This window comes from Malus sylvestris, chromosome 5 (assembly GCF_916048215.2).
Source record: "Malus sylvestris chromosome 5, drMalSylv7.2, whole genome shotgun sequence".
In the NCBI taxonomy this organism is placed as follows: Eukaryota; Viridiplantae; Streptophyta; class Magnoliopsida; order Rosales; family Rosaceae; genus Malus; species Malus sylvestris.
In genome coordinates, this window is record NC_062264.1 from 28,771,781 (window position 1) to 28,790,682 (window position 18,902).

Sequence of the window (18,902 nt, forward strand, 5' to 3'; positions counted from 1 at the left end):
ATAAGAGTATTGCTAACCAGATTTTGAATTTTGAATTTTTTTTTTTTTGAAAAAACGATATTATCTATTAAGGGGTGGGTAAGTAGGCTAAGTCTCACAATGAGCTTGTAATAATGTAGTTCAAATTAGCTTACATTAATTTTTTTAGACCATACTTGTAAATTATGTATTGTGTCACTGCTAGGAAATAAACACGTACATTACTCAACATTTAAACAAATTCAATCATCAACCGCCACATTAGGTGGTTTACAAATATGGTCTAAAAACATGATATGCCTAGTATTTTCCCTAATAGTATGGATTGACGCCCCATCATATGCCTCATGTACGAGAGTAACAGCTAGGGTCAAATTTTTCCTCTCCAATCTCGTTGTATAAAAATTAAAAGGCAGGTGGACATCCCGAATCGAGACTTGTCATAAAGAATGAGATATGTGCATTTCTCACTCTAAATAGGAGAACGCAAGTTTTATCCATAAAAAATTGAGAACGCATTTCTCACTTGTGCAAACAAGGAATCAGATAGTTGACATATTTACGAAGCCGCTAAGAGCACCTGCCTTCAACTCGTATCTTAGCAAGTTGGGTGTCATTGACATCCACACTCTAACTTGAGGGGGAGTGTTAAAGGAAATAAAATAGTCAACTATTTGATATGATTTGGAGTGATTGTAGGATACAACAATCCATCTTCGAGTGATTGTAGGAGAGCATTGTAATAGCTTAGAATTAGCTTCAGTTTACCTAGAAATGCATCACAATTCTTGTGTAAATTCATACCTCTGTGCAGCTTCAGTTATGCAATACAAATACATTCACATAACAATCGGGTTGACCATTGTCCGGCATTTCCTAATCGGATCGGACCTGTTGGTCGCCGTAATTGACAAGTCTTCCGTTGCTCTGGCGCCATCGGTGCCGGTAATGTTAACATTTTACTTCTTACTGACTGTTCGGTAGGCGGGAAAATCAAATAAGATGCCGAAAATTGTTGGGTCAAATGTAATCTGATGAAGATGTTGATTGAGCAAGGTTTGGACCCTCTGCAACTATTGGGTTGGAAGAAAACAAGTATTTTCTATGTTTCGAATGCTCGTTGGCTACCGTTTTTGTAGAAAACACTTTAGTTTATAAGCGTTCTTAATAATAAAAAAAAATTTGTTACAAACACTTTGAATTTTATATTAAAATTTCAAATGCTGCATTAAAAAATACTTGGAAGTGCTTCCATGTGGCAAACTCTTATTTAGATAGAGCTTCTGACATAACCTAGAAGCAATCTTAAATTTTTAGGAAAACTAATGAAAAGTACTTGAAAACTTTGAGTTTTAACGATAAGGAGAAAATAAATGGTAAAGTGAATAGTATCAGATTTGATTTTTTAGTGTAAAAATGTGATTTTTCATTAAAGTGAACAGTACCGTAAGCTTTTTGTTAAAACTTTCTAAATTTTTCTGCCAAACAGGACTAGAAGAGATTTTGGTTGTCATAAAATATGTTTGAAATTTCAAGTAATCCCAAATATGCTTTGTTTATTCAAATTTTGACCCGCTATGAACCTCATTGATCATTAACAGAAAAGATACTACATGTATCACGTTGTTTAGTAGCAAATTCAGTAAACAAATATTATGATCCTATTATTTTTTATATTTGTTTTGAAGGGTGAGTCTGCTTTTATAGGAAGCTTACAGTAGCATAGCAAACTTCTTCTCTCTAAATTCTCTCTCTTACACGCTCTATACAAAAATTATTCCGGGAACGGCCTCTGCCTCCGGTGACGCTCCTTTGCTTCCGCTCACTGTCACCGCCGTTGTTGCTGTGTAGTTTGGTGTTCGTTGCAGTGGTGTCTCCATTGTCGAACCGTGTCGGTGATTCCTTTCAATCGCGTTTTCGATTTCTGTGTTGAAGAATTTCAGGTGACCTTACTGTATCTTTGATTTCGGTTACTGTTTTCACATCGTTCGTACTGTAAGGCTAGTGTACTGTGATTCTTCTTTCTGTGAATTGTATTCTTGTTGCTGCGTCTGAGATTTTGCAAACCCTAGAATTTGGGGATTTCTTGAATTTTTGCTGAATTCTTGTTGTCTTTGGTGGTTAATCAACTACATTACTTGTTCATTGTGACATCTGTCTCTCTCTAAATTCTCTCTCTTACACTGTTGACTTCTCTTCAAGCTTCATACAAAAATATCAACTACTTCAAGACGAACAAAATTTTGTAATGGTTTACTCACACTTGTATACTTACCTTAATGATATTATATTATGAAACCAAAGTTTGGATGCTTTTTTCTATTTTTCGAGTTTGATTATTTACGTTTGGACTCAATGATTTATGGGTTGCTCTTTGTCTTAACTTGTTTTCTGCGTTTTGGGTCCTCGGCATTTACGGCGTTATGTATCGATCAAGATATAATGAATGTTTGTTGTTAAATGACTTGCTAGGCTTTTGATGGATAACCAAGGTAATCCAGCCGCCAATGCCGCAGCCCGACCATGGTGGTGGTTTTGGCTGCAATGTGTCGCAGTGATTCTTGCATTCGTTATTGGCATATGTGCCTATTACATGCGTGACGAGGAGAGTATCGCAAAGGGATCCGACGGCGTTATTGAATCTTTATATTTCAGTGTCATTACCATAACAACGGTGGGTTATGGTGATTACTTCCCGAACACGGGTATTTCGATGTTGTTGACATCAATACTTGCGATTTTTTTTGCACCTGGGGCTACGTCTGCCATCAATGCAGCCATTGGTTGGCTTCTATCTCAAGCAACTCAGCGGACAGGGCTTAACCATAGGCCTCGCTATATTCAGATAGTTTCTGCAACTATTTTGTTGCTTTTATTGCTGATAGGCTCAGGTATTTCATTAATATCTGTATTGGAGGGAAAGAAGTTCCACTATTTAGATGTGTGGTACTTCAATATAATCACTGTAATGACCGTCGGCTACGGTGATTTTTCTTTCACGTCCCCCAAAGCTCAAATCTTCGCCTCATTTTATGTGTTTATCGCATCGCTGCTTGTGTCACGCTATATCAACTTCTTGAATAGCTCGTGGCGGCATTGGAGGATCGGGTAACTAATTAATTTTATAAGTAAATATATATATATATATATATTTCATGTTATCTATTTTTGTGTCTTATAAGTGAATTTTATTATTTATGCAGCCCAAACTCGATTGAGCAGCAGTACTATCATACCAGAACCACCTTGGGATTGGAGAGAGCTTATGAAATTACTAGAGAGAGAAGACAAAGAGTGATGTTATTGGTGGAAAACTCTGAAATAAAATTAGAGAATGTTGCTAATGAAATTAAGAATGCAATAGAACAATTACAAGTTTGGCATGAAGTCTGTGATAACACCCGAGCAGACCATACGAAGTTATTCGATCTCCTCAGGAATGAAATACCGCTAATGGACGACATCATCCGTCCGCTTCAGGTAGTTTACAAAAATTTACTATAATACGTTTTCCATTCGGGGTTGAATTTATATTTTTATTTATTTATTTATATTTTGTTATTTTCTGACATGTGTGTTTGATTCATTGAAGGACACAAGACCAGAGAACCAAGAAGGTGCAGTTGTCAACTGAATTCTCCGGAATAATATCACTGTTTTTTGTTTAGTGGCAAATTAGTTTTGTTTTCTAGCCAAGAATTCATTAATTAGTTTTGTTTTTTTTTTGGGGGTTGAGGATTAATTAGTTTTGTTTAGTGGCCAAGAATTCAACGGCTTAGAATTTTTAAACAAGAACCTATTGACTTATAAGTCATTTTATTGGTGTGACTGAGTTTAATTTTCTTCCTATATTGATAACTACTGGCCTCTTTGGGAGTGATTTTTCTAACTGGTACGAACGAGAGGAAAGATACGGATAAAAAATCATAAAAACAGGACCACATTCGTTGAAATTGAACTTGTGAATTTGGGTACAGAGTCATTGGGACCATCCATGGCTTTGATAAATACAGCAACTGAGCTCAACCCCTCTCTCTCTAGTCTCTACCACACACACAAAGAAGCAGGGACAATGTATATGCACGTGTTATGAAACCTCAACAAAGACACCTCGTTGAAGCCCAATTTCCTTGGCTTAGAATTTTTAAACAAGAACCTATTGACTTTTAAGTCATTTTATTGGTGTGACTGAGTTTAATTTACCTTTAACCAACAATATTGAACTGAAAGTTACACTAAATCTATCAACTTCAGATATTCTTCCTATATTTTTAACTACTGGCCTCTTTGGAAGTGATTTTTCTAACTGGCACGAACGAGAGGAAAGATACGGATAAAAAATCATAAAAACAGGACCACATTCGTTGAAATTGAACTTGTGAATTTGGGTACAGAGTCATTGGGACCATCCATGGCTTTGATAAATACAGCAACTGAGCTCAACCCCTCTCCCTACTACACACAAAGAAGCGGGGACAATATATATATGCACGTGTTATGAAACCTGCAAAGTTGCTCAACCCCTCTCTATCTACTACACACGCAAAAAGCAGGGACAACATATATGCACGTGTTATGAAACCTGCAAAGCTCTGACACGCGCAGTTAGCTCCCCAACTTGACTCCTCGGACAATCAGATTACAAAAAAACTCAACAAAGACACCTCGTTGAAGCCCAATTTCCTTGGCATGATGTTTTACAATCTGCATGCCATACATATTTCCAATATTTATAACACGATTATGGTCCAGAAAGTAGTTAAGTAAACCAATATAAGCGCCAGAAAGCAGTTACCTCATTTTTCTTACGATGCTCCAGTGTCACCTCTTCAACTGCAGCAGAGACTTTTGCATTTATTTTCTCCATTTCATCAAGCTCTTTCATCAATGGCTCCCAAACAAAGACAAAGATAAATGTACAGGAACAGAGGCGAGAATGTACTAAAGAATTACCGCAACAAGCTGCAATAACATTGTGTTCAAATGGCCCAATAGCGGATCAGAAAAAGTGGAAGAAAAGTAACATCTAAAATGAAACTATGATTTCAACCCTAGGATACGTTAGGACAACTAAAGGTTTTTTTCATTCTTTTAGTCGTTCGTATAACTATCATTTTAAAAGGAAACATAAAATGTCAACCACGGTGAGTTTATCGCTATATTACGAACAACATTCTGTCTTTCAATTTAGATGTCAAATTTATCGCACACGAAAAAACATCAATTTCAAAGCAAGTTAAAACATAGAACCGTTCAAGGTTGAAAAAATATCTCAACAAGACACGATTCTCCGTGTTCAGATCTTCTACTTTGTGACTTTAAGGTGCACATGATGCATAGAATACCATACAAGGGGAAAATGAATACCAGTGAAAATAGAAACCAACGAAGCAATAAGAAAAGAAGGTTTAATAGTGATGTCTTACCCGTGGGGTCAGTATAGGTTGTGCGGTTGTCGAAGACGCAAATAGCAATTGCTGCAAACTTTGAATTAAAGTGCACCTGATACAATTAACAAGCTAGAAGTTTTCCCACAGAATGAAAAAGTGAAGAGACGCAAATTCATTGTAGATGCTTTTATGCAGAAGAGATGACCAACAACAACAACAACAACAAAGCCTTTTCTCACTAAGTGGGGTCGGCTATATGAATCCTAGAACGCCATTGCGCTCAGTTTTGTGTCATGTCCTCCGTTAGATCCAAGTACTCTAAGTCTTTTCTTAGTGTCTCTTCCAAAGTTTTCCTAGGTCTTCCTCTACCCCTTCGGCCCTGAACCTCTGTCCCGTAGTCACATATTCGAACCGGAGCGTCAATCGGCCTTCTTTGCACATGTCCAAATCACCGGAACCGATTTTCTCTCATCTTTCCTTCAATTTCGGCTACTCCAACCTCGGATATCCTCATTCCCAATCTTATCCTTTCTCGTGTGCCCACACATCCCACGAAGCATCCTCATCTCCGCTACACCCATTTTGTGTACGTGTTGATGCTTCACCGCCCAACATTCTGTGTCATACAACATCGCTGGCCTTATTGCCGTCCTATAAAATTTTCCCTTGAGCTTCAGTGGCCTACGACGGTCACACAACACGCCGGATGCACTCTTACACTTCATCCATCCAGCTCGTATTCTATGGTTGAGATCTCCATCTAATTCTCCGTTCTCTTGCAAGATAGATCCTAGGTAGCGAAAACGGTCGTTTTTTGTGATCTTCGCTAGATTGCTCTGGTCATTAGTGTGGATAAGTATATAAATGGATAGAGATAGGAAAGCAAACACAAGATGTACGTGGTTCACCCAGATTGGCTACGTCCACGGAATAGAAGAGTTCTCATTAATTGTGAAGGGTTTACACAAGTACATAGGTTCAAGCTATCATTTAGTGAGTACAAGTGAATGATTTAGTACAAATGACATTAGGAAATATTGTGAGAGAATGATCTCGTAATCACGAAACTTCTAAGTATCGGAGTGTGGTATCGTCTTGACTTGCCTTATCTGTCTCATAGGTAGATGTGGCATCTTCTCTGGAAGTACTTTTCCTCTATCCAGGGGTGGTATCTTTAACTGGTGGAGATGCACAAGGTAATGTATCAATTTCACTTGAAGCTTACTTGTAGTTTCCGGCTTGGTCAAGCGCGATACAAACCATGTAGTAGGAGTCCCCCAAGTCGCCGAGCTAGGGGATCTGCTGAAAGAGGTGACAGACAAGGTAAGCAATCAGAGCTCCGGCTGATTGTTCACCTTCTCCCCATCTTGCAGCAGCACGAAGGATAAAGAGAAGAAAAATGAAAAGAGATGATATGGGATACTTTTGCTTTTGAAGAAGTAACTTTCCACAGGCTTATTCTTGAACTGAGCTGGAGGGTTTTCTGGTTTCCTCCAGAGTATAAGGCCGACTGAAGAATTTGAGGGTCAAAACAAGTCCATCAAATCTAGAGTACGTTCGACCCTGCTGATATGGGATACTTTTGCTTTTGATAGAATAATGGATGTATCGGCACGTGTGCTGTTACGCTTGTCTCCACATGCTTCCTTGTATCCTTCGCACTTGCCCTATCTGTTCCTCAAGCAGATGCGGTATCTTCCCTGGAAACATAAGATGTTGAAGATGAGTACTCGAGAGCAATGCCAGGTAAGTAATCAGGTAAGGGGTTCCAGGCAGTTAGTTCCTGGCTGGAAGCTTGATTCCAAGTGCTGATTGATTGCTCTCTTTCTCCTTGTCTTGCAGGTAAAAACAAGGCCAAAGGAAAAGACAGGGAAAAAGCATGATATGGGATACTCTTGCTTTTAACCCTGATGATATGAGATATTCTTGCTCTAGTATAGCTTGTTTGCAGAGGTATTATCGGGGGGAAAGAAAGCTGAACATTTCGAAAGGCTTCGTTGGGAGTGCCCTCTCAGATATGAGGAAGGGTTGAGCATTTTTGCAGGTCTGCCTGTCCGTTGGGGATGGAGGTCGACATATATAGGAGTCTCCCTAACAACAAGTAGTAATGCTATTCCTTTACCCTGCTTGGTCATAGCACGGTAGTGGGAGCTGCCAGCTTCACATGTTTTAACTCTGTCAGAGCATTTTGAAAAAGTGGTCTGTGGTATCTGGCTCTCGAGAAGTCTTCGATAGAATGCCCATAATTTCCGCAAAGCTGAGTGTGCGTGTGACAGGTGCTGACAAGGCTAGAAAAGTAGGTGCCTCTTCGATTTCTGAGATCGGCCCTCGTGGTCTCTGAGCAGCCCAGCTTTTGAGAAAGCGAGCGTCTCTTCGATTGATTCGGAGAACGATGCCTCTTCGATTTTTAAGAAAGCAATCATGCTGGGGGTCTGGCTCTCGAGATTCGGGGAGCAGTATCTCTTCGATTTTTGAGAAAGTAATCATGTTGGGAGTCTGGCTCTCGAGATTCGGAGGGCGATGCCTCTTCGATTTTGGAGCAAGCAATCTTGTTGGGAGTGTTTTCTCGAATGTGAGTAAAGGTTGGGCATGTTTGTTAGTCTACCTTGCCACGAAGCACAGAGGTTGACACACAGGGATTTTCCAATTATCTAGCAATGGTACCGTTCCTTTACCCTCTCTTCGATTTTTGAGAAAGTAGTCATGTTGGGAGTCTGGCTCTCGAGATTCGGAGGACGGTGCCTCTTCGATTTTGAAGCAAGCAATCTTATTGGGAGTGTTTTCTCGAATGTGAGTAAATGTTGGGCATGTTTGCTAGTCTACCTTGCCACAAAGCACAGAGGTTGACACACAGGGACTTTCCAATTATCCAGCAGTGGTACTGTTCCTTTACCCTTGTGGGTAATAATATGGTAGCTAGACCTTCAAAATTTATGGGTCTAAACTTTGTTAGTGCTGTTTCTTTGCTATTCTTTTACCCTTCTTGGTCAGAGCGATGTAGTGGGAGCTGCAAGCTTCACGTGCTCAACTTTGGCAGAGAACTTTGGCAAAGTTATCTGTGGTACCCATGAGCTATTGTTACGTGTGGGAAGTGGGTGATTGAACAGTAAGATTCATGTGTTTTCTACTTCCCCAGAAGTCTTCGACATAATGCCCATAATTTCCGCAAAGCTGAGTGTGCGTGTGATAGGTGCTGACAAGGCTGGAAAAGTAGGTGCCTCTTCGATTTCTGAGATCGGCCCTCGTGGTCTCTGAGGAGCCCAGCTTTTGAGAAAGCGAGCGCCTCTTCGATTTCTTAGATCGGCCTTCGTGGTCTTTGAGCAGCCCAACTTTTGAGAAAGCAAACGCCTCTTCGATTTCTGAGCAGGCGCCTCTTCGATTTCTGAAGCTCCATCGAGTGCAGATTTTTATAGGGGCTGGCATTAAGTTCCAAAGCACACTTGAATCTCCACCAGTAGAAGCTCCATTCTTGCACTTCTAAGATCTTGATTTGTCCGACCTCTTCTCTCTTCAACACCTTTGAAAATGTCTGGCCCCTCCGACCGTCGTTTTGACTTGAACCTTGTTGAAGAGGCAGCCCCGCCTTCTCTAGACAACATATGGCGCCCATCCTTCGTCTCCCCTACTGATCCTCTTACCGTTGGGGATTCCGTGATGAAGAATGATATGACCGCTGCGGTGGTGGCCAGGAACCTTCTCACTCCTAAAGATAACAGACTACTTTCCAAACGATCTGATGAGTTAGCTGTTAAGGATTCGCTGGCTCTCAGTGTTCAATGTGCAGGTTCTGTGTCTAATATGGCCCAACGCCTATTTGCTCGAACCCGCCAAGTTGAATCATTGGCGGCTGAAGTGATGAATCTCAAACAGGAGATTAGAGGGCTCAAGCATGAGAATAAACAGTTGCACCGGCTCGCACATGACTATGCTACAAACATGAAGAGGAAGCTTGACCAGATGAAGGAAACTGATGGTCAGGTTTTACTTGATCATCAGAGATTTGTGGGTTTGTTCCAAAGGCATTTATTGCCTTCGTCTTCTGGGGCTGTACCGCGTAATGAAGCTCCAAATGATCAACCTCTAATGCCTCCTCCTTCTAGGGTTCTGTCCAGTACTGAGGCTCCGAATGATCCCCCTCCGGTGCCTTCTCTTTCTGGGGCTCTACCGACTGCTGAGACTTCTCCTAAGCAACCTTTGTGAAGGCTCCCTCTTGTTTGTTTATTTTGACTCATGTATATGTACATATTTGTAGCTTATCGGGGATATCAATAAATAAGTTTTCCTTCATTTCAACGTATTGTGTTAAATACACCAAAGCCTTCTTCGCTAAGTTCTTTGAATTTTCTTTTATTGAAGCTTGTATGTTGAAGCTTTGTGAGTGGAGCATGTAGGTTGGGGTAGTGTTCCCTTAATTTCCCGAGTGAGGAAAACTTCTCGGTTGGAGACTTGGAAAATCCAAGTCACTGAGTGGGATCGGCTATATGAATCTTAGAACGCCATTGTGCTCGGTCCTGTGTCATGTCCTTCGTTAAATCCAAGTACTCTAAGTCTTTTCTTAGAGTCTCTTCCAAAGTTTTCCTAGGTCTTCCTCTACCCCTTCGGCCCTGAACCTCTGTCCCATAGTCGCATCTTCTAATCGGAGCGTCAGTAGGCATTCTTTGCACATGTCCAAACCACCGTAACCGATTTTCTCTCATCTTTCCTTCAATTTCGGCTACTCCTACTTTACCCCGGATATCCTCATTCCTAATCTTATCCTTTCTCGTGTGCCCACACATCCAACGAAGCATCCTCATCTCCGCTACACCCATTTTGTGTACGTGTTGATGCTTCACCGCCCAACATTCTGTGCCATACAGCATCGCCGGCCTTATTGCCGTCCTATAAAATTTTCCCTTGAGCTTCAGTGGCATACAGCGGTCACACAACACGCCGGATGCACTCTTCCACTTCATCCATCCAGCTTGTATTCTATGGTTGAGATCTCCATCTAATTCTCCGTTCTTTTGCAAGATAGATCCTAGGTAACGAAAACGGTCGCTCTTTGGTATTTCTTAATCTCCGATCCTCACCCCTAACTCGTTTTGGCCTCCATTTGCACTGAACTTGCACTCCATATATTCTGTCTTTGATCGGCTTAGGCGAAGACCTTTAGATTCCAACACTTCTCTCCAAAGGTTAAGCTTTGCATTTACCCCTTCCTGAGTTTCATCTATCAACACTATATCGTCTGCGAAAAGCATACACTAAGGAATATCATCTTGAATATGTCCTGTTAACTCATCTATTACCAACGCAAAAAGGTAAGGACTTAAGGATGAGCCTTGATGTAATCCTACAATTATGGGAAAGCTTTCGGTTTGTCCTTCATGAGTTCTTACGGCAGTCTTTGCTCCTTCATACATATCCTTTATAGCTTGGATATATGCTACTCGTACTCCTTTCTTCTCTAAAATCCTCCAAAGAATGTCTCTTGGGACCCTATCATACGCTTTTTCCAAATCTATAAAGACCATGTGTAAATCCTTTTTCCCATCTCTATATCTTTCCATCAATCTTCGTAAGAGATAGATTGCCTCCATGGTTGACCGCCCTGGCATGAACCCGAATTGGTTGTCCGAAACCCGTGTCTCTTGCCTCAATCTATGCTCAATGACTCTCTCCCAGAGCTTCATTGTATGACTCATTAGCTTAATACCCCTATAGTTCATGCAATTTTGTACGTCGCCCTTATTCTTGTAGATAGGCACCAAAGTGCTCGTTCGCCACTCATTTGGCATCTTCTTCGTTTTCAAAATCCTATTGAAAAGGTCAGTGAGCCATGTTATACCTGTCTCTCCCAAAACTTTCCACACTTCGATTGGTATATCGTCTGGGCCTATTGCTTTTCTATGCTTCATCTTCTTCAAAGCTACAACCACTTCTTCCTTCCGGATTCGACGATAAAAAGAGTAGTTTCTACACTCTTCTGAGTTACTCAACTCCCCTAAAGAAGCACTCCTTTCATGTCCTTCATTGAAAAGATTATGAAAATAACCTCTCCATCTGTCTTTAACCGCGTTCTCTGTAGCAAGAACCTTTCCATCCTCATCCTTGATGCACCTCACTTGGTTGAGGTCCCTTATCTTCTTTTCCCTTGCTCTAGCTAGTTTATAGATATCTAACTCTCCTTCTTTAGTATCTAGTCGTTTATACATATCGTCGTAAGCCGCTAACTTAGCTTCTCTGACAGCTTTCTTCACCTCTTGCTTCGCTTTTCTATACCTTTCACCATTTTCATCAGTCCTCTCCTTGTATAAGACTTTACAACATTCCTTCTTAGCCTTCACCTTTGTTTGTACCTCCTCATTCCACCACCAAGATTCCTTTTGGTGTGGGGCAAAGCCCTTGGACTCTCCTAATACCTCTTTTGCTACTTTTCGGATACAACTAGCCATGGAATCCCACATTTGGCTAGCTTTCCCCTCTCTATCCCACACACATTGGGTGATTACCTTCTCTTTGAAAATGGCTTGTTTTTCTTCTTTGAGATTCCACCATCTAGTCCTTGGGCACTTCCAAGTCTTGTTCTTTTGTCTCACTCTTTTGATATGTACATCCATCACCAACAAGCGATGTTGATTAGCCACGGTCTCTCCTGGTATAACTTTGCAATCCTTACAAGTTATACGATCTCCTTCAGTGTTATTGAGAAGGCATGTTTATTCGAGTTAAAGATAGGGAAGACATGCTAGACCACTACCATAAAGTCCACCCAATACCAGACAGGTCCATGATGCCAAACTACATCAAATTCTACCATCAACCATGCATATTTTACATTTTTCACCGGAAATACAGGAACAGATGCCAAATATTAGATAATTAGTTGGTTTCATTGAGGTTCTGAACGTCATATTGTATAGAATTGCTTGTCAAATCAGGCTATCAGTGTTCCAGCAGGACTGCTTTTCTAACATATTTAGTGTACCATGGATGTGGATCCATTCAGCCATCGAATTTTCAAAGTGAATGGGCAAAAAGATATCAAAAAGCAGGCAAAATGCCTTATGACTACGTGCCCCTTTGTGGTCCATATGGATGAAAAAAAGAATACCATGCAGAGCAAGGCTGGTACTATGTGATGAAGGCTACAACGATCATCAATAGGGTCAGTGTCCCATCAATAGAACATATGAAGTAAGCAATGTATATTCTTTAATTCTGGGGTGTAATTTCATTAACTAATTTGTCGTATGTTGAAATCCTATTATTGCAATGAGTAGGAAAAAACCTAAGAGTACTAACTTGCATGATTGCAATAACCAACATGCACAAGGTATATTCCATAATTTGCAAACGGTTATTTATAGGCCAAGTAAAAAATTGTTAGCCAAATAACCTCAGTGGATAAGAAAAAGAAGAATAACTCACAACTCATTTACACATCTATTTCTGTCCTCTGGAAGTGAGTTCTCAAGATCAGACTGAAAGGTCATCAAGTCTGAATGAAGACTAGATATGTGCTGCACAATACCCGGAGCTGATAGATATGTTGATAGCCCAACTTGAGCATCTAATGCAAGAACGTATTGAATAAAAGAGGAAATAATGGTATTAATAAAAAAATCTTATCAACATTTATGTTTATTGAAGTAGAATGTATTGTCATTACTTGAATGGATATTTGAAAGATCTCTAACACCATGCAAAAAGTGATCCTGATCATCCACTCCTTGTTCTTGTACATCAGATGCCGCTTGAATTAATGCCAGGCAACGACCCTATAATGATTAGAAAGGAACATCAACATGCCATGATAGTGGACAAAAGGAAAAAGAGAATGAAGGGTTTAAGCATGCAACTGTAAGCAAGGTTTCCCAAATAACCCGGAGCATAATACTACCCAGTTCTGAGAAACTGAGCATAATAGTATTACAATGTGACGTGTTATGACTTCAAGTTTTGAATGCATTTAGAATCATCCAACAGTAAGAGAGAATATTTGATGGAGGTGAAGGAGAAATGGATTTTAGATGTCTACAAAGAGAGAGAGAGTAGAGAGAGAGAGAGAGAGGAGAGAGAGAGATACCACACGGCCTTTTGTTGCTGATAGGTAGGCTTGCACCTCTGATTCAATAACTTTAAGCAAGGAGTATGCTCCGAGCATGTTTTTCTTTTCCAACTGACAAGCCATTTTTAAGAACTGATGCCTTGCAAGCTGATTAACAAGATGATTTATAAACTGCCAAGACAATTGAATAAGAAAATGTTAGACCAGAAGATCAGGAATCTTTGTGATATGAACTCATTGCTATTTGATTGATAATTAGACAATTAGTAGCTAACAATACCGCTTTCTGCCGGTTAATGTAATATTCTTGTTGCATGACCTTTAAGTCAATCACCTACAAATTGATAATTCAGATCACATTAGCTATAAACTTTTTGAGCCATGGAAGGCAAATAATCTGATGCTGTTTCATCTTACAGTTCTAGATTGGTTTAGTTACTAATAATATCTTGCGATACGTGTCTTGGAGTTGAGCCAGCACCCAACAAAGACCAGGAATAGTCTGAGAAAGGAATACACAGTAAATCAAACAGTATAACTCAAACTAAATCAATGATATGAATTTGTTTTGAAGGCAGAAATAAGCATACAGAAAAATCTTGTAGAGTATCAGTCTGCGTCACCCCCAAGAAAAACAATTTAAAGAGAAAACCCCAGAAGATAAATGAAAGTACAAATACAAGCAACATGATTAGCAGGTAGCATGTCCACGATCCTTTCCCCATGGGGGTCTTCTCTATGACTACAACTTGAACTAGAATCCAACTTTTTTTCTGAGGAAGATTTTGGAAATTTGGATATAACAGGTAAACATAGGAAACTTAAAACCCAAGAGCACATTCAAACCTCAAATAATAATTTCTCTTCCTTGGGATAAGAATTTAATAGTTCTCCAACAAGTTCTGCATGCTTTCTGCTGTACACATATTAGATAGCCTTTCGTCAAAAGATATTGTCAAATGTAGCAGATATGGAAAAATTGAAGTCTACCACTATACAAAGCATAATGAATTGACATGTAAAATGCATTGTACCTAAGGGAATGAAGATCAAGATGGAAGTGAGCTTCATCTGATGATACTTGAGATTTAAGTGCCATTAGAATTGCCTGCTGCTTAGCATTCTCAATTTGGGCTTCCACCCATTGTCTTTCACTTGTCCCAAAACTGCACAATATTTAGCAGTAACAGAGTCAGCAGGGATTCCATATTTACGAACAACAAAAAATGCCAGCATGACAGTTGACAAGAAAAAGGTTAACCAGCCACAGATATAGAAATACCACATCTATTCAAGTACCAAAAATAGATAAGTCATCTAAACAACAGACGTATGGTTGAATTATTAAAATACCACATCATTTCAAAGAATGTGTTTGTATACACAAGCATGTGTGTAGAGAGAGAGCGATTGATGATGAAGAAGATATAACAGAATACAAACAAATAAAAAGGAAACTTTCTGTACCTCTCAAGTGTCAGAGAAGTAAAATAATTAATATACCCTCTCACTCTGATTACACAAAAGGAATACATCCTCTAATTTCCATCATACCGTAAATCAAAATATCAACATTTTTGGACCTTCTTTGTGGACTTTCATAAAGGCTATCAACCTTTTGTATCTTCTTTGTAGATTCTTAAAAGAAATAAAATGATTGAAGTAAATAATAACAGCAATTGTTCTGGTTTCTTAAAGAGGGTGTAGTGATCTGAAATCTGACAAAATAAGTAGGCATCATATCATTTTATATAAGTTAAAACTTTGTAAGTAGGGGGAAAAGTTACATACATAGAAAGAAGTCGTTGCAACTCAAAGACACGTTGATGATGAGATTTTTCTAAATCTGCTGCAATCAAAAGACCAAGTAAAAGGAGTCAATATTTGCTACTCTATATAAGTTAAAACAGCTTAAGATATCCAAATACCTAGGCAACTCTAGATTATGAATATTCGCTTATGCAAATAATCAACATTTACATCAAAGTGATAATGACGTGAATACACATGGATTGCACATACTTTCTGGATTGAGAAAAGTAAAACTACAACGTTACAAATGATAACATATCCCTATTTTTCATTTTTCAAGGACGTATGGGCAGAAAAACAAGAAGAAAATTATTTGTGGCAGGCATATTATCCTTCTGTACATGATTAAAGCTGTGCATATCACTCCATTCATTGGTCTGTGTAATTGTCTTTTCTTTTAAGAGGAGGTTCAAGTTATTTTATGACTCGACTCTTCTGCTTGGTTAAAAAGATCCATTTGATTCAATTCATGAATTAGCCGGAATTAATATTTTCAAAACGAAAATAGCATCTGGTACCAGCTGAGACATCAAATAATATTATTATTTTTTTTCAAAGTTAAAAGCATCCAGCATGCTCATGTAATCTCGACTCTATTACACCAACAAAGTGGAAAAGCAACATATTGGAAAAGCAAAAACAATCTGTAGATATTAATCTTGAAAACTTAATGGGGAGTGAGAGGAAAATACAAGAGTGAAAAATAAGCAATAAAAGCCAATAGACGGGTTACCTCTTACTATGATGTTTGAGATGTCTTCAAGACTCACCCATGAACACTTAGATTTGCCCTCTTCAGCAACTAAACGAAAAGGACCCTGTTCATATCACTTAGTAAGGCCTTCATTTTCCTTTTAATAAAGGTCGTACCCAGTGCACAAGGCTCCCGCTTTACGCAGGGTCTGGGAGAGGTGAATGTCGGCTAGCCTTACCCCCATTTATGGAGAGGCTGCTCCCAAGTCTCGAACCCAAGACCTACCGCTCATGGGCGAAGGTACTTGCCATCGCACCAAGTAAATTCTTAAAAGGTGCAACTCTAGTACATGAAGTATACAATAGAGAAACTGGCAAGAAGCAAAAAAGATAGTGGAATAGATAGGTCCACAAGAAATTTACAAGAGATGAGAGGAAAAACATGATTTCAAGAACTTATCCAGAAGATTTTCAATACTAACAAGATAGAATTCCCCAAGATGAACTTGTGAAATATGAATACTAGAAATCTGAATTTTTCTAATTTTTTTCTTTTGATAAATAGCGGTCTTGAAATTATTCCCAAAAAAAAAAACATACACAGTATTACAGTTTACTTTCAATGCAGAGGATCTAGAAATAAAAGCTGGCAGCCTGGCACGAAGTTTTGATGGATTTCTGAAAAGTAAGTTGCAGCAATACTGGCTAAATTTCCGTCCTAAGTGAAAGCAACAATGACACACTGATGCACGACCAATTAAATTAGCAATATTAAAACTGGAAAAGAAAAGGATGATCGTTCATACACAATCCGTAAATAAATAAGATTAACAATGCTGAGAGGAGAGGGGGGGGGGGGGGGGAGAGAGAGGAGGAGCAGGAGGAGGAGGAGGAGGAGAGGGGGTGGGGGGCGCTATTATCTACATACCGTGTCTAACTGCCTGGCAAACCACTGATTTAACTCCTTGATACAAGATGAATCTCCAATTAAGTATGGATGAAAGTCTGAGTAAGCTAAATGGATGCCATCCCCTGCAAGTTAAGTAGTGCTAAACATTCATAAATATGAAACGCAGAAATAGTGAGCTTGATTGTTGAATTCGTAAGCAGAAAAAGTGATCTCGCATTTCTCCATCAGTTGTGCACAAATCACATAATAATTCTCATATTAAAATGCAGAACGTATACTGGCCATTAAATAACAAAGATAGTTGTAAAATGTCCAAATAGTCAACAAAAGTACTGAAAGGTAAAAGAGTATAATACCATCCCCAGAATGATAATGGGCCGGCCAACTCTTGTGCTGTAGAAGCCATCCTTCCAAGAACTGCATTCATCTAGATTACAATGAAAAAATTCAGAATCTTATGAAATTTTAAGTAGAAATAAACTTCTAAAGGTACTTTTCTTGTTAAAAAATCGATCAAAAACCCTATACGCATAGTTGTTTGTACAAAGGCAGGTTAAACTGCAGGTTTTTGTTTGCACACAAGTCACTAAGTATCCAAATGCTCATTCACAGGGTTGCAGACAACATAGTATACATATTATATGGAAAACCAAACCCAATCAAATATTTTACTAATACAAAAAACCTAAATGGATCAAACTTATCAATTATCATTGTCCTCAATTTGCTACACCACCAATGTCTGAGAAATTGATTTTCAACTTAGTCAAGAAAATGACTAAATCCATTTCAAAATTGATCACCAATGCCCAGAATATATTTCAGTGATTGTAGCTATTCTAGTAAGGGAATCTTCTTTTTACTAATATACCTGCAAATTTCTTGCAGAGAGGCTATCGTCTATAGTTGTAAGATGTCCATTAACAGTAGATGTTCCCTTGGATCAGACTAGAAGCCTGATCAGTAAGCATGTCGAATTGGGAATGCAGATGCCTGAGCTGTCTCTGCAACTGTAAAGCTTCAGCTTTATAGGCCAAAGTTGCATCCCTAAGGAAGAAAAGAAGTCCATAAGTACTGGGAACAGGATTCCACAATGCATCACCAAATAGCTAGAATATGCAATTACCAAGCTTAGCTTTTTGTTATCCAAACTACTATAGGCATACTAGTCCTCCACCTATTTCTGTCCATTATCCTTTCATTAACACCTCCCTTCTCGCCATGATTTACCGCAAGAAAAATGAAACAAACAAATCAAATAAGCAATACACCCACATCAAGAAATTTCCTATGCTGCCAAAATCTCTTCTCGATCCTCATGTACAGGCCAGAACTCAAAAATATGGATGAACTAATGCATCACTAGAGGAAAAATAACTAAAAGAGTATAAAAGAATGTAAGAAGTCTGTAGTAAAAAGTATGGTACCGGATATCTTTGAGTCCCTCCTCGGCTGCAAAAACCGCCTCCTGGTTGTCTGGCCTGGAAGCAAAGGCCGAAATGCTATCGTAGGCAAAGTCCAAATCTTCTCCCTGCACAATCAACATTTATATCAAATTATCAATACACAAACAGTTTGAAGTTCGAACACAGCATATAAAAACTCAACAATTATGACTGCAAACAACAAAAACGAGAATTATATACAAATTGCTCATATCTACACAAAAACACAAAAACACAATAATTTCAGAATTATATACAAATTTTCAAAATTCACCCAAATGACAATGAATTTGGGGGGGGGGGGGGAGGATAGAGAGAGAGAGAGAGAGAGAGAGAAAGAGAGTAACTGGGAGAGTTCGGGGAGAGAGAGGACGTTGGAAGGGCGGAGGCTGGAGCAGATCCAGTCGAGGATGGGTCGACCGTCGTCGTATTGGAAGGGCCATTCGAAGCTGTCACGGTTCAATGCGTCCGCCCCCTGGTACCCTAATTCACCCAACAGAGTGCACAGCTTCACCCCGCTCATTCCCCGGTCGTTTTCTTGTCTCTCTTCTCTTGCTCCGTCGTGAACGGCGTTGCCTCGTGATCAGATCTTGCGATTTTTCAGCTTTCAATTTCAAATA

The 18,902-nt window shown here is 39.3% G+C and overlaps 1 protein-coding gene and 1 pseudogene across 1 annotated transcript; one reads left to right on the top strand and one right to left on the bottom strand.

Annotated features, from left to right (window-relative positions):
- Nucleotides 1-1,759: 1,759 nt before the first annotated feature.
- On the top strand, nt 1,760-3,613 carry LOC126622711 (two-pore potassium channel 2-like). Its single transcript, XM_050291449.1, has 4 exons — nt 1,760-1,922; nt 2,452-3,087; nt 3,183-3,459; nt 3,572-3,613. The coding sequence occupies exons 2-4, from the start codon at nt 2,459-2,461 to the stop codon at nt 3,611-3,613; spliced, it is 948 nt and encodes a 315-aa protein (XP_050147406.1). The 5' UTR covers nt 1,760-1,922; nt 2,452-2,458.
- Nucleotides 3,614-3,903: 290 nt separating this feature from the next.
- Nucleotides 3,904-18,805, bottom strand: LOC126623117 (AUGMIN subunit 3-like; annotated as a pseudogene).
- Nucleotides 18,806-18,902: the final 97 nt, after the last annotated feature.

Excerpts from the sequence above, each read along its gene's own strand:
- LOC126622711 (XM_050291449.1), top strand. The coding sequence starts at position 2,459 with ATGGATAACCAAGGTAATCCAGCCGCCAATGCCGCAGCCCGACCATGG. Across the intron at positions 3,088-3,182 it reads TGGCGGCATTGGAGGATCGG|CCCAAACTCGATTGAGCAGC; the intron begins GTAACTAATTAA and ends TTATTTATGCAG. Across the intron at positions 3,460-3,571 it reads ACATCATCCGTCCGCTTCAG|GACACAAGACCAGAGAACCA; the intron begins GTAGTTTACAAA and ends GATTCATTGAAG.